General features: G+C 38.8%; 2 protein-coding genes across 8 annotated transcripts in view; both read right to left on the bottom strand.

Annotated features, from left to right (window-relative positions):
- LOC307004264 (uncharacterized protein) overlaps positions 1-610 on the bottom strand; it is a 32,285-nt gene extending 31,675 nt beyond the window's left edge. The window contains exon 1 of one of the 2 annotated variants that reach the window (XM_079623359.1): positions 556-610. The gene's annotated coding sequence lies outside the window, so the exon portion shown is untranslated. The remainder of the gene's footprint in view (positions 1-555) is intronic. The other variant, XM_079623360.1, reaches the window with a different exon arrangement.
- An 8,146-nt stretch (positions 611-8,756) lies between these two features.
- Positions 8,757-12,735, bottom strand: LOC307004878 (uncharacterized protein). 6 transcript variants are annotated; one of them, XR_013799160.1, is made up of 11 exons: positions 12,564-12,735; positions 11,569-11,734; positions 11,240-11,374; positions 11,095-11,155; positions 10,951-10,977; positions 10,795-10,866; positions 10,628-10,699; positions 9,822-10,031; positions 9,505-9,665; positions 9,324-9,411; positions 8,757-9,156 (listed from the first exon to the last, which is right to left on the bottom strand). XR_013799160.1 is itself a non-coding variant. In XM_079624441.1 (9 exons), the coding sequence occupies exons 7-9, from the start codon at positions 10,644-10,646 to the stop codon at positions 9,586-9,588; spliced, it is 309 nt and encodes a 102-aa protein (XP_079480567.1). In that variant the 5' UTR covers positions 10,647-10,702; positions 10,806-10,866; positions 10,951-10,977; positions 11,095-11,155; positions 11,240-11,374; positions 11,569-11,734; positions 12,564-12,733; the 3' UTR covers positions 9,165-9,585. The 6 variants fall into 6 exon arrangements, 1 of the variants encoding a protein (XP_079480567.1); XR_013799163.1 differs by having other exon boundaries at positions 10,628-10,702; positions 12,564-12,734; XR_013799164.1 differs by having other exon boundaries at positions 10,628-10,702; positions 10,806-10,866; positions 12,564-12,733.
- Positions 12,736-15,005: the final 2,270 nt, after the last annotated feature.

The following is a 15,005-nucleotide window of genomic DNA, read 5'->3' as shown; positions in this document are numbered from 1 at the left end:
CTGTTATGATTAAGATTAGAATAATTAACAGAGACTCTGTGTGCGTCTCAATCAGCTCTAGTTCAGTAGTTCAGTGCACTGGTAAGAGAGTCAGTCATAGTGAGATTTAATGGACTGATCAGCCAAATAACAACAAAAACTAGCACAACAAATAAAAGAACACAAATTTTACAAACACTTTAAATTTGTTTTAATATTTTTTAATGATCTGTAGGTTATATTAATTCAACAACATTTGCAGTTGGGTTGTTAAAGTTGTCATTAAACGTTTGTTTTACATTTAGCTTACACTGTTTTGACAAGGGTTGTCAGCGCGCGGCAATTCGAATCAGTTATAAATAATAAGAATTATTTGCTGCTAACTATTGATGGAAGAAATGAGATGCACCTTTTCTGTTACCAATGCATGCACTTTACTCACAAAACGTTCATTAATGTTATTTATTACATTATTACAATGCTACATTCAATAATAATACATTTCACAGCTCTCTATTAAACTGTCTGTACGTTTTATATTGATTTCAAACACTGTAAATGGTTAAAAACACAAACCTTTCTTCAGCCGAATCACAGACGCAACCGTATGACGTCACGTCTCCACACCAAAATAAAAGTCATTTTCACACGCTAAAAATAATAGAAATTCACATTAAGAAAACGCATTTAAATGATAAGATAAATTATTAATTTAATTTTGAGTCACAAATTCCCAAAACTTTTCAAAAGCTTATAAATGTAAGGAAGTGAGTAATGCTATTATAATAAACAAATGCAATTTGTGATATTCTCTATCATAGATACATTCAAGTATGTTGTTCATCATTTAACAAAGGCTGGGAAAAAACTTTTAAATATTTCAAACTCATTAAGTATTTTTTGATGAAAATTAAATATGTGGTTTCAAGGAAATCTAAATATTGTATTTTAGCCTATTAATTAAAACTGTATCACATATCCATATTATTCCTATTAGTTTCTCTAAGAGTATATCAATATATATATATATATATATTTAATATAAATATACACACACACACATATATATAATTAAAATAAATATATATTAAATATTATTTTGTTTTAAATATTTTTGCAGTATAAAAGGAATAATGTTCACTGATTAAAACCTGTTCAGTTTCTTAAATTTTCTGAAAATATGATATTTCATATTCAGTTGTTACTTCTCATCTACCCTTATTAAGAGTGAATGGTGTTCAGTTTCTAGATACAAGATTCAATAACCAGTTTATTAGAAACAACAATAAAATTCCTACAAAATCCAGTTACAGCAGTAGGAAACTCAAGTGAAGATCAGAGACTCGTGGATTCTTTATTGAGAACTGTCGCGCTGCAGTCATCAAGTCTGACTAAAGCAGTGAAACATGGGAATAATACACATAATTTTATTAAGTTAAGTGACAGCACGGTGCAATAATTGGTGTAGGCTACTGCTTTTATTATTGCTTGATACAAATTTTACAAATTCAATTCTTGTGGTTTTATTCCGATCTTGATTCAATTTGGATACATATTAGGTACAGTAGATGTTAATTTTTCTCAAGAAAGAAAATCTCACCTAATGCTGTAAACATAGTGTCACGGTTCGCGGGTTTGCTTGCTCATTCTGTGTGTACTGCGCTGACGAGCGATCAGATCAGTCACAGGTGTGTCTCGTTTATTAGTCCTGCTATATGTAGGGCTGTGTTAGTCATGTTCAGTGTCAGATCGTTTGGTTGGCTGCTCCTGTTCTGTGCAGTTCTGGTCCTGCTCTCGGTTTGCACGGATCTCCTGGTTTCGTTTCTGCCTGGTCTGTGTTTGAGGATTATCACGGCACATCATATTTCTCGTCTGCCCTGCTTGGATTCTACAGTTCTCGTGTCTCCTAGGACCTGCTTGGTGGCCGTTATTTTCCAGCAATTCTGTTTGTTCTATTTGACTGTTTACAATAAACCTTCATTACGACTCGCTACTGGATCTGTTGTATGCTTCCTGACACATAGACTACAGAGAGCCCTGTCAGCTGGTATTATTAAAGGTTAAAAATAACAACTCAAATTCAATATAGGCCTAATCCCTTTTTTATTACAACAACTTTATAAAATTTTAATGATATAACTAAAATATGATATCAACTAAATTGGGCCACTTTTTGGTAAATCGTTTGGGACAATAATACAATAGGCTACCATATCGTAAGTTATGACCATAACTATGGATCTATGAGACCGAACGATGACCGTCACCACGGTCTTACCTTGAATGATGCCATTCTTCCGCCTATCCTCGAGACCTAATATCAACAATGTCAGGTGACTGACCTTAGGGGTTGGCTATATAACATCCAGGTGAACCAACCACTTCCTCTTGCCTGGAACGCCCCAGTTCGTCCCGAGTGACAAGGGATGGTGACGGTCATCGTTCGGTCTCATAGATCCATAGTTATGGTCATAACTTACGATCTATTTCGACCTCACTCAGACCGTCACCACGGTCTTACCTTGGATGACTTATACCACCAGGGTCACGAGGGATTTGTATCTTTTCCCTGCCCTGTCTATTTAGTCACAGATAAAACAGCAGACCCCAAAGAATTCGGATTTGCCACATTAATCCTATAAAATCTAGTGAACGTGCATGGGTTGCTCCAAGAGGCTGCCGCACAGATGTCTGAGAGTGCTACCCCCTTGAGTGCCGCCCAGGAAGTAGCCATGCTCCTGGTAGAGTGAGCCACCAGATCACCAGGGATAGGTAGATTTTGGTTGACATAAGGGTGATTCTATAATTGGAGATACATTTTGCATTTCAAATTTTTTTTTTTTTAAAGGTTGTCATACAGAACCATTGTTTAAGAATTACCTTGAAAACACTTTAAAGTTGATATATTCAGTGCTATACAAATACAGATTGTTTATTATTTTCTCTATTTTATCAAAATATCACCTGTTCATAGTTTTTCTCGTCAATTCTGTTACGGACGAACAACCAAATATATAGAAGTAACAGTACATCAAAAAATGATAAATCTTTTTAGTTTCATTTGTCATTTAGTCCTTTTATTCAGGCCTTTAAAACAGATATTAAATGTTATATTTATACAACTTCAAAATTAGATTCACCCCCAGGCAATAGTGGATTATCCAAAGGATGCACTTGTTTTTTTTATCAAATTACTTGAACATTACAGGGTAGAGATAAAACTATAACATATATCTTACTCTTGCACAATATACAAATAACAATATTAAGTAGTTTGATATTTCAATGTATAATCTCATTAATATTCAAGATGAAAGACTAAAAACAGAATTGACACATCTGGCAACAGAATTGACGGGGGTAACAGAATTGACCCAAACCAACCAGAACATGCCTATAACAAGAAAATAACTGCTGAGTTATTGAGAAATACTCGACCAGATATCCCTCTGGATCTCTACATGCCGTGTCGCAACCTTGGTCGGGTCGGGGGTGGAATTAATCTGAGGATGTCCTCATGTGGGTACCAATGAACATCTTCACGACCAGGCCAAAAGAATCTATTTTTTCCTATTTGGTGCATGCACTTGACCCTCACATGAGTCTCATTGACCTCCAGGATGGTACCAGGATAGATATCATGGTCATATGTGAGGACACACCATTGTCCAACCACATCCTGGCTCTCCCAGTGTATGTCTGTCTGTTGGTCTTCATCTCTCTCTTCAACGGCTCTCTCTTCTCCAACGGCTCTCTCTTCTCCAACGGCTCTCTCTTCTCCAACGGGTCTCTCTTCTCCAACGGCTCTCTCTTCTCCAACGGCTCTCTCTACTCCAACGGCTCTCTCTTCTCCAACGGCTCTCTCTTCTCCAACGGCTCTCTCTTCTCCAACGGCTCTCTCTTCTCCAACGGCTCTCTCTTCTCCAACGGCTCTCTCTTCTCCAACGGGTCTCTCTTCTCCAACGGCTCTCTCTTCTCCAACGGCTCTCTCTTCTCCAACGGCTCTCTCTTCTCCAACGGCTCTCTCTTCTCCAACGGCTCTCTCTACTCCAACGGCTCTCTCTTCTCCAACGGCTCTCTCTTCTCCAACGGCTCTCTCTTCTCCAACGGCTCTCTCTTCTCCAACGGCTCTCTCTTCTCCAACGGGTCTCTCTTCTCCAACGGCTCTCTCTTCTCCAACGGCTCTCTCTTCTCCAACGGCTCTCTCTTCTCCAACGGCTCTCTCTTCTCCAACGGCTCTCTCTTCTCCAACGGCTCTCTCTTCTCCAACGGGTCTCTCTTCTCCAACGGCTCTCTCTTCTCCAACGGCTCTCTCTTCTCCAACAGCTCTCTCTTGTCCAACTCTCTGCTTACCATTTAATGTGAGAGGATCAGCAGGGAACGTGAATGTCTTTGTTTGGTGGCACTGGCACACCAACTTTTGCTGAGTGGAACAGGAGCAACTCACATCCCGATAAATTAGCTGATATGGGAATACCGTGACCACTTGGTGGATTTTCATGGTGAAGGGTACGACAGGAAGTGACTTTGGCATCACCTCCATTGCGATGTTAATGGCATGTTCTTCAATGTAGAACAGCTTCACTGATGATGGTGCATCCACCAATGCTTGAAAAAGTTTTTGTGCATTTGGCACATCTTTCCCACTGTTAGCTAATGCGTCCGCTCTACGTTTCAGTGATCCTCCAACACCATCTGGTGCCCCCTTGCCATGACTGGCCTCAAAAAAACTCCATGTTCCAGCTATGAAACCAAGTTGGTAAATTTTTTGGCTCAAAAGAAAGAAATTACCCTTTTGGCGGTACTGGGTGCAAGGACCATCACTGAAAAAATGGAGCACCGACACTGTCGGATGGTGTTGCTTCAGGTGATCTAAGATGGGAGAGAGGTGGGCCCATATAGCAGCGGGACCCTTCTCCTTTGAGGGTGAAATGGTGCAGAAGCACATATGGTCTTCAACCCCTCCAAAGTAAAGCACTCCCGTGTGGAGTGTTGCCTGCACCTGGGAGGAAGCAAAATGCACTGATTGGATCTCAGCTGCATATTTGCAGGCGTAATTCTCTGAGAAATCTACATGAATTAGGCACTCGTGTGACTTCATCCCTTGCCTTAGCTCATTATAGTGCCGGGACTGACTCCTCATTGTAAAAAGGTGCTTTTTAAAGAATGTGAGCTGGTTAGCAAACAAGTCAAGCAACACTTCCAATGTAGTTTCACACACCTTTTTTATAGTGACCCTAACAGGCAGTTTTTCTGGCATTTGATCTTTTGATTTCCTTCTCCTTTCTACCATTTCAGTTGTCCACTGTGGGTATGACACCAAAGCCTCAGGGTCATAGTCAGCCATTGCTTGGATCTCCTTATTTTTACAGGCATCACAATCTCCATACATGCATTCTTTTTTCTCAATGCTACAGCAGGTTGCCTCCACAATTGATTCCAAGTTGATGCTGTCAATCACTTTATGATGACGCAACTTTTCTACAAGGAATTTTATGTTCTCATGAACTTTGCATAAGCATGTCTCCCTGTCTGTGTTGGTAGGAGTTACCACCGAGAATGGCTTCATGCGGCAAAACAGGGAGTAGGATATTTCTGTTGCAGGATTTTCGATTAAGAAACGCTTGTGTAAATTTCTTACATTATCACATAGGAAGCGCTTTTGCTTTTTTTCTTTCATTTTAGTAACTGTCTGACTTTTTCCAGCTGTCAAGCGACTGACATCATCCCTGTTGTAGAACGCACATACTCTATCTTGCAACCTAATCCTCTTAGATGCATATTTTTTTCGTTGGAAAGCCAGTTTGTCATTGTTGGTCTTGCTTTGGTTGAACCTCTTTCTTGACAATCCTAGTGTTTCCTGAACCTTGGCCTGGAATCTGTATTTTCTGATCATTCTGCCAGACACAATTTGTGAAATTATTTGCCTGATGTGGTTCCATGATAATTTTCTTTAATTGTACGCACAAGAGCATGGTGGTAGGTAAGGGTTTTTCTGACATTCTCTGACACATGGCGTCTACCAACTAACTTCTTGGTTATACTTTTAGGAGAATGCCCATCTACTTTCAGTCTCTCACAACGTTTGCGGTACATGTCAGTCTTCCTCTTCTGTGTTGTCAGTGCCTGTTGTAACTTCTTTATCTCTCTGTACACTTTTGAGGTCCTGCGCTTTGCTCTCCTCTGTCCTGACCTCTGCCTGAAATTATATGAAAAGCCTTTGACCCAATTGAATAATTTCTCAAATAGTTGATTGTGTATCAGCAAATTACATAAGAATAATGTTCTCTGATCAAAAGTAAATTTAAATTATCCAATATACTAAACTCTGTGCATTCCAAATACAAAACATACTCCATTAACTTTCATTGCACATCAACCACCAACCTCCATTTATTTTTCTGATGTGGACCCTGGGATGACTGTGACTGATCAGAATTCTCTGAAGTTGTAAGGTCTCTACACTGCTCTCGCCTGGCTCGACTGGCAGCCTAAGCATTCCTCCAGTATTTCTGCTGTCTCCTCCTCTCTCTTGGTGTTAAGTCTGCAACCAATCTGACTCTTCCCATTTCTTTCTTGTGCCTCCATCTTTCCCTATCCTTTTTTAAGTTCTCCTCTCTTCTCTCTGGGGTAGCATCACGTCTCGCTCGATATCTACTCTGTTTCTCCGCAGCAGAGAGTGGCATGTCTGAGGCACACATTTTTACATTGTATTACATTATTATTATTATATTATTGTACGGTAGCATGACAAATAACCACACATGCTTGGGTGGATGGTGCATGTGTGTGTGTGTGTGTGTTGAAATCCTCTGATCATGGTAGAATAACCCAATTGATCAGTGTGTGTGTGTGTGTGTGTGTGTGTGTGTGGCTATAAACACACATTATGCATTTTTGTGTGTGTTTGCATCATTGTGTGATTGTAACCAAGGCAGGGGCAGTGTGAAAACCAAGGCATTGGTCAATTCTGTTACCGTACCTTGGTAACAGAATTGACAGTAACAGAATTGACATTTTTAGCATTTTTTGCTAATAACACCACATGCTAGCATAAAGGCTAAGAGCACATGTCCTGATACTAAAGATGATTTTAAAAACTTTTAATACCTCCTTTTGTTAATATCTTTGAACTTTGCTTTCCCTATGAGATTGTTGAAACAGTTTTGACATGTTATATAAGAACTCTTGGTGCAAGTGCCTGTAAGATTACATGGCTTCAGAGAGAACAAAACACATACCTCCTAGTTCTTCAGAGTTTAATACCAAAAGGGAAGTGACATCATCTTGCGTTGCTTAGGATACTGATGTGACAGATAAGCATAATTTAAAGAGACAATAACATGTAGTAACAGAATTGACACAGGATTTATGGATTGGTATTTTTCAACAATAAAAGTTACTTTTAAACAAATTAATTTAGCATAATTTGGAAACTGTCACCAATAATAATTTATAAACAAAATAATTAAAACCCCAACCTGAAATTTGTAATTTAAAACATGTTTAATGCATATGTTACCCTTGTTTGAAAAAAGTACCACCCACTAAGGACAGTATGATATCATGACTTTCAGCATCATTAAATAGCTTTTAAAATAAAACATTTTCTAGTTTTACATTCTAACATTTTGTGACTCTTAAAAAACATAAAAATAAAATAAAATGTGTTTTTGGAGTAAAATTTTGGTAAAGCTGTTAAAAATAAATGGCTTCGGACTTCAAATGTATCTCCAATTAAAGAATCACCCATAAGCTTGTGAAATTGTATCCACTATCCAATGAGACAATCGTTGCTTAGACACAGGTTTGCCTGCACACTTATTGTCAAAGCATATGAATAGTTGCATGTGTGACTGCTCAATGTATGTGTGTAATGCTCTAATAGGACATAGAGAAGAATTATCTAACCCTGCACTAGGGCTGAACGATTAATTTCATTTGCGATAATATCGCGATATGATGAAACGCGATTTTGTAATCGCAAAAGCTGCGATTACTCTCTGGTCACGTGACACGCGACAGTAAAGCAATCTGCACTGCAGATGAAGCATCAACTTGGCACGCTACGCATAGGCCTGGCATAGGCTACAGGAAAGAACAGTTTGTTTAATTTATGTGATTGTGTTATAGATTCTCTTCAACGATTCTGTATGGATTCAGATCATTTCAGAATCGAGTCTGAGCTTAGTGTTAAACACATATGCGTGATGACGCTGCGTGTGCTTTATACACAACCGTATCCTGCTTGCTTCTACCCAGGTAACAATTTATGGTTCCCAGAACGTTCTGGGAACGTTCGTTTTTGGTTGCGGGAACGTTCGTTTTTGGTTGCGGAACGTTCCCTTAAGGTTAGGTTTTGGTTCCCATGGAAAGTTTTCTTAACGTTCCGGGAACGTTCGTTTTTGGTTACATTGCAACCTTTAGGGAACGTTCCTAGAACGTTCCCCTAACGTTGCAACCTTTAGGGAATGTTCCTAGAACGTTCCCCTAACGTTGTAACCTTTAGGGAACGTTCCTAGAACGTTCCCCTAACGTTGCAACCTTTAGGTAACGTTCCTAGAACGTTCCCCTAACATTGCAACCTTTAGGTAACGTTCCTAGAACGTTCCCCTAAGGTTATTTTTTACATTCCACTAACCTTTAAAAATCTAACAATGGTACCAATTTTATTATTACTTTAAACTGTCTGTGCATAAGCAGGAATTAATTATTATACAAGCAGAAATTAATTTCTATGTTAGCAGGAATGAATGAACAGGCAAACTTGATGGGATTTAAAACTTTAATATAGACAATATAAAATTACAAAATACCAAAAATATAAAAGGCCTAAAAAAAATACAAGAATAGAATCAGTTTTACAACTATACAAATAAAACAGAAATTTAAGTACAAAGAGTGTGATGAAGAGTGCAAATGTAGTGTGCAAGATGCATATTGGAATGATAATGTAATGTGCATTTGTTGTTGTGCATATGTTGTTGTGTGTATGTATATATGTTGTGTATAAATGCAGCTTTGAGTCCAAGACAAATTTCACATTGAAAAGGGACAATAAAGTGAATGGCCAAAGTGGCAAAAATACAATTGTTTAATAAAAAATAAATAAAAAAAGAGCTCCATTGTCTTGACCGATCAGCCCTTCTCAGCCCTTCTCAGTCCTTCTCAGCTGGCCTAAAAAATAAACAAAAGTTTGATATGTCATACTGAGAATGAACACGTTGACAAACGCAAGACAAATTGCCTTACTAACAACCCTGTTTTTTTTATTATGACAAATATTGATAGTTTTCCCATTCCTTTGATAATTATGAACATCACATAGAAGTATTCTAATTTACCGTCTGTGTGGGGCAAACTTCAGCACTTGCCCAATCAAGTCCTCCGTCTCTGCTGCAGTCACCGCCGGGAAGTTTTTCTGGAAGGCCGCTAGAGTAAAGTCAAAATGAAGTAAAGTTACAAGTCAAATTAAAACCTCCAAGCTAAGCATAATACTGATGTGAACAATAAAATAACACCTGCCTGTTATAACCCTGCAGATTGTCAGGTCCTGGAAGGCCTTCTTTGCCTTTCTGCCCCGCAGACTAAACTGTTTGATGGACGTCAATAGTTGCCACTCGCCGTAGCATGCGACGGATGGCAGTACCTCTGGTCGAACCTCCAAGAGTTGTCAGGAAAAGTTGCTGTAAAACATAGAAATACAAATTATACATGTAGAACAAAGTGGAGAGCTTGTACAATCTCATTTTGTAAGAGCCGTCAGTTCAGTTATAATGATATTTGAAGTTATGCAATTATATAGTGTTAATCTTAGGGCAGGACTATGGCAACTTAATTACCATTTTTTCCCCTCCTCTCCTGTTGACCGAGACTCCTGTCAAACTCCTCCAGCTCTGTGACTGTCGAGCAGGGCGACAGCAACATATCATCGACAGGAGCAGAGGGATGTGACTGGGACTGGGAGCTCCTTAAGAGCATGAGCACCTCATCCAGCCTCTGCTCCATCTTTTCCATTCGCTGTGCCATACGGGTAATGGATGTCCACATGGCTATGGAAAAATTAATTATGTTAGTTTTAGTTGTTATACATTACTTGAATATGTGAACAACTTAAGGAACACGCCGACTTTTTGGGACTTTAGCTTATTCACCGTATCCCCCAGAGTTAGATAAGTCTATATTCTCAGAAGGCGAAGCACTGCTACTTCTGGGGCGTGATTTGCTTGTAGCCCCTGAGAACCCCCGTGGTGAGGAGCAGAGAGTTCGCTCAGAGTTGGAGTAAATCACTCCGCAGAAGTAGCAGTGCTTCGGCCTTCTGAGAATATAGTTCAGAGTATGTATATGATTAGAAGATGGCTGTCTCACATGTGACCTTGTTATTTGTACACGCTGTGACTATACAAATCACAACATGTAAATAGGAAAATGTTGCCATTATTTGTCACTTATAGGGAGCAGTATGCTAGCTGGAACTATTTACATCCAGTATTTGTGCTAAGCTAGGCTAGTGGTGGGTGCGTCAGACAGAGTTACGGCACGCACAGAGATGAAGAGGGTATGTATGGACTTATCTAACTCTGGGGGATACTGTGAATAAGCTAAAGTCCCAAAAAGTCGGTGTGTTCCTTTAAGTGAGTCTTCTTACCTCTCATTTCCGTCTCCATGGCTGAGCCACCTCCCTCTGTGTGATGTCTCACCTCCCTCTGTGTGATGAGTTCTGCTGTTTACAACAACAAAAAAGTCAAGTTACTCTCAAGTTCCTTGTCATGAAATAGTATTTAATTGGAAATGGAAAATGCAAAGCCACTGTACCCTCAGCTTACGTCATAATAGACCCATCCAATTCTGGGCGACCGGCTGGTTTTCTGTGTGGTGTTGACTCATCTAAAAAGAAAGTAGATATGAATATTGGTCACTTCATTTATGGTAGGTTTCTTGCAAATGGAGGAGGAAGAAAAAAAAACTTACATGCAGGTGGTGGAGGCAGCTGCGGACCTGGAAACAGGCAGGAAGAGACAAACACATCAGAATAGTCACATGATATGCACTAGGTTGAATGTCAGTAGTTCCATGGTAGGAAATATGACTCAGGTTTCTTAAATGTTAACTTACGGACAGGGCTTCCAGACACACACTCCGTTCTCACACTCTCTCATTTGTGGAACAGATTCATCTGAAATAAAAGACCAAAAAATTTGTACAGATTGCTAAAAGAAAATGTTAATTTTGTAAATAATGTCTGTACTTAAGGTTTTACCATCACTTGAAGAATCCGTCATGAACCTCCTTGGGCGTTTACACTGCCTTTTGTGGACACTCGCATCGTCTTCCGTCTCAATGCTGGAAGTGTCCATCAGTCGCCGACATTTTTTCATGGCTTTGTCATAGGAATCTACATTAAGAGAACAAAGTTTTTGTGAGACAGTAGCCGAACAAAGCAGTATTTCCATACAGAGAAAACGTATTTATTTATATATAGTATAGCACCAATAAGTCACCTGTACACAGCCAGATTTTCTAGACGGCTTAAAGTTAAACCCCAAACCCTTGCATTACAACCATGAAACTGTAACGTATTTCACTTACTTTTTGAGAATGTGAAGCTCAATGGTTGCTGTTGTTGGTCGTTGTTGGTTGTTTTTCCAAGACTTCCTGATAGTGAACGGTCTACTGAGTTCTACATAGACTTATCCATTTCCTCCAGCCAATCAGGAACGTTCGTGTTGCGTCACATGCCTTGACGTCAGCAAACCTGGCCAATCAGCATTTTAGAGGGTAATTTTAAACTAAAATGGAGTGTTGCTATCCCCGACCACGAATATTTGTTATTTCTTTCTTAAACATTAGATATGGAGTTTGTTTTTTTAATGCACTGTTTAAACGTAAAAGTATAATGCTACAGTGTGTGACATTACACATCCGTATGTGCTCGAGTAAGCAGACAGATACTGCATCATGGTTCGAGCATTACATCCACTATACAGATTATTTTATAATATATACACACAAATTGTGCTACGTTTAGTTGTACAAACATGGTTCAGGCAAACATACGTAAAAACATACACGTACCACAATGATGCTCTAGTCTACATGCATAGAAACACAGAAATGCGAACGGACGGAAAAAAGGAGAAAATGATATTACTCAAGATTAGCATGTAGTGAAATGGCTTTTTTAATTTCACTGTAGGATTATGTAGACTATAGCTGTTATTGTCTGACCAGTTTCTAAAACTGATAGAGGAGCGATCAGACACACAATGCTATAACGTTAGCACATTTAACAAAGCATTGGAATGTTTGAAAATTACTGGATAGAGACGCATTGACGACATTGCCACCTAATCAGAGGCCTTGCTTTGCATACATGCAAATAAGTGAGTGTAAAATGCCAACGGTACAGGAATAAATTAAACATGTTCTGAATGTATTCTAACAGTGATAGCAGAAAAGTATTCTAAAAATATTTTACCGAACTATTATTATTCTACGTGAAAATCACAAACAGTGGGTGCAACGTGTGTATTTCTAAAGAGACGAAAAAACGAACTAGCACTATAACGTTAAGGGCTCCATACCTGTGCTCAAACAATTTATCTTGAGCGTCCATTTACACGAAACCACTGAAAGAAAGACGGATTCCCATGCAAGTTGTGTATCCAGAAGGACTTTGGTGTAAATCGCAGAACACGGAAGTCAGGACACAGGACATGATTTCAATCGGTCACCTGAAAACAGAGGCACTTGCCCCTACTGGCGTGGGGGTGTAACGGTTGAATTTGTACACTGAAAAAAAAAAACCTACTTTGTTGGAAGTGAATTTTCTTATTTGTGAAAATCGTTCAATTGATAGATTCTTGTTTTAAGTATTTTCAACTAATACAGTTAAAAAAACGAAATCAGGCACAAAAGTATTGTTTGCTAAATTGATCAGTCTAAAATTAAATATATTCTTTTGATAATCTGTTTATTTTACTTGGATTTCATAAGACCAATCATTTTTGAGTGAATTAAATCAACTGACTGCAAACCTTTTATATGCTACGTCAAAAACTTAAATGGAGCTTGTTTAAATAAACATTACCAAAAACAACCAAAAACAACCAAACGGGAACGTTGTGTGGAGGTACAGTGCAACCACAGGAGAACGTTTTAGTTGGTTGGTTCCCTTAACGTTTAGGGAACGTTATAACCCTGAGGGAACGTTCCCTAAACGTTCGTTTTTGGTTTGGTTCAAACTAACCTTTAGAGAACCATAAACTAACGTTCCCTAACGTTCCCTAAACGTTCTGTGTTAGTGGGGTAATTCCTCTGTCACACACACACACACACACGAACCTTCCGAAAAATAGTCTTTCATACAGTTCGGAAAAGTTGAAGCGAATTGGACATTCGCGGGCTTCATTGCACTACTAGATCATATGGCACTAGATATGCGCTGTGAAATACGCGCGCTTTGCCTGATGTTACTCTAGTAGTGCGCGGTCTCGCCCGTCGGTATTTTCCTTACAAATGCTCTATAAAGGCATCATATGTCTTTCGGAATGCAGTTGGCTTATATATTTAAAATACAAATATGAAAACCATCGACAGAAGCTGCTTTCAATTTCAAATACTCACGCCCGCTTTGTGAAGAGCGCTCTCACGTGCGGCTGTGAGCGACTCTGTCTACGTGTACTTGCATCTCAAAATGCGTTTATGACGCGAAATTAATATAAACAGTCAGTTATGTCTTAAGTTATTAAACAGACAGGACAAACCACATCTTATATTTCAAAAGAGATCTGTGCATTAGTGTGAAGCAGCTTGTCGTATTTAAACTGAGAAAGAAAAATCACTTAATCACAGCTCTTGAATGGACAACATTCAGACTCTTAAATACGGAAAGCACTCTTTGTTTATTGCTTGTAATGTTTTTTCCCCTCTTTGTTATTGATAACTTTTATGTTTTGAAGCTATTCGTTTATATAGCCTATTTAAAATTATTAACATGTAACTGTATTAATTTCGTTTTTTAATGTGTAATTATTTTTTAAAGTAGCCTACTTATAATATGTAATTAAATAAATATTTAAAGTTTTAATAATAAGATTAATTCATAAATAAAAAAAAGTTGATCAGCTCATGAGGTGCCTAAAGATTCCCATCCATATTTTACAATGATTTATTGCTTGTGTTTGTTGAATAATATAATAAATAAAGAGCTTAAAAAATAATCGCATATTAAATCGCAATCGCAATATTGGTAAAAATAATCGCAATTAGATTATTTTCCAAAATCGTTCAGCCCTACCCTGCACCCGAACAAAGGGGATCTGGATGGAAAGCATCAAGCTCAATTACCTGATTTATTGTACTAGGTTTAAGGACCTTGGGTAGGAATGACGGGTTTGGCCACCTTCCATCTCAAGCATTCTTCACTGACTGATAAAGAGTGTAATTCACCAACTCTCTTGGCTGAACATATCGCCAGGAGGAAGACTGTCTTCCATGTCAAGAACTTGAGATCGGCTTGCTCCAAAGGTTCAAAAGGTGCTTTGGCCAGTGAGTGTAAGACAATAGAAAGGTCCCAAGCAGGTGATCTCATTACTCTCCCTGGGCGTAAACGTTGTGCACCCTTAAGAAATTGAGACACCAAAGGTTGTTTGCCAATATTTGCACCATCCACTGACGCATGAAAGTGGGAGATGGCTGCAATGTAGACCTTTATGGCAGGGGTCGGCAAGTAACTTTGGCCGCGGGCCAATATTGTTTTTATCCAGTAGATGGCGGGCCAGCTACATGGAATAGGCCTATTCGTTATGGTGAAATCACAAAATATAATGCACACAAACGTGTCCCTACTACTTGATATACAACCACTGATGAGCATAATCGGTTTTAATGAAGAAAAAAAAAACTATACAACTGCAGATTAGAACCCAGAACCTTTTACACACTTGACGAAAGTTCTACCACTGGACCATTTAAGCACAACGAGAAACTGCCGCGGATACATCTCATTAACGAAAAATTAAACC

The sequence above is a fragment of the Phoxinus phoxinus genome (assembly GCF_949152265.1).
Source record: "Phoxinus phoxinus genome assembly, chromosome: 9".
In the NCBI taxonomy this organism is placed as follows: domain Eukaryota; kingdom Metazoa; phylum Chordata; class Actinopteri; order Cypriniformes; family Leuciscidae; genus Phoxinus; species Phoxinus phoxinus.
Note: the sequence above shows the minus strand (reverse complement) of the source record. Positions and strands in the feature narration are given on the sequence as shown.

What these genes read in the sequence shown, in the direction of transcription:
- LOC307004878 (XM_079624441.1), bottom strand. An exon ending in GGAGAGGAGGGGAAAAAATG is followed by an intron (nt 9,666 to 9,821) that starts GTAATTAAGTTG and finishes TATGTTTTACAG; the next exon opens with CAACTTTTCCTGACAACTCT.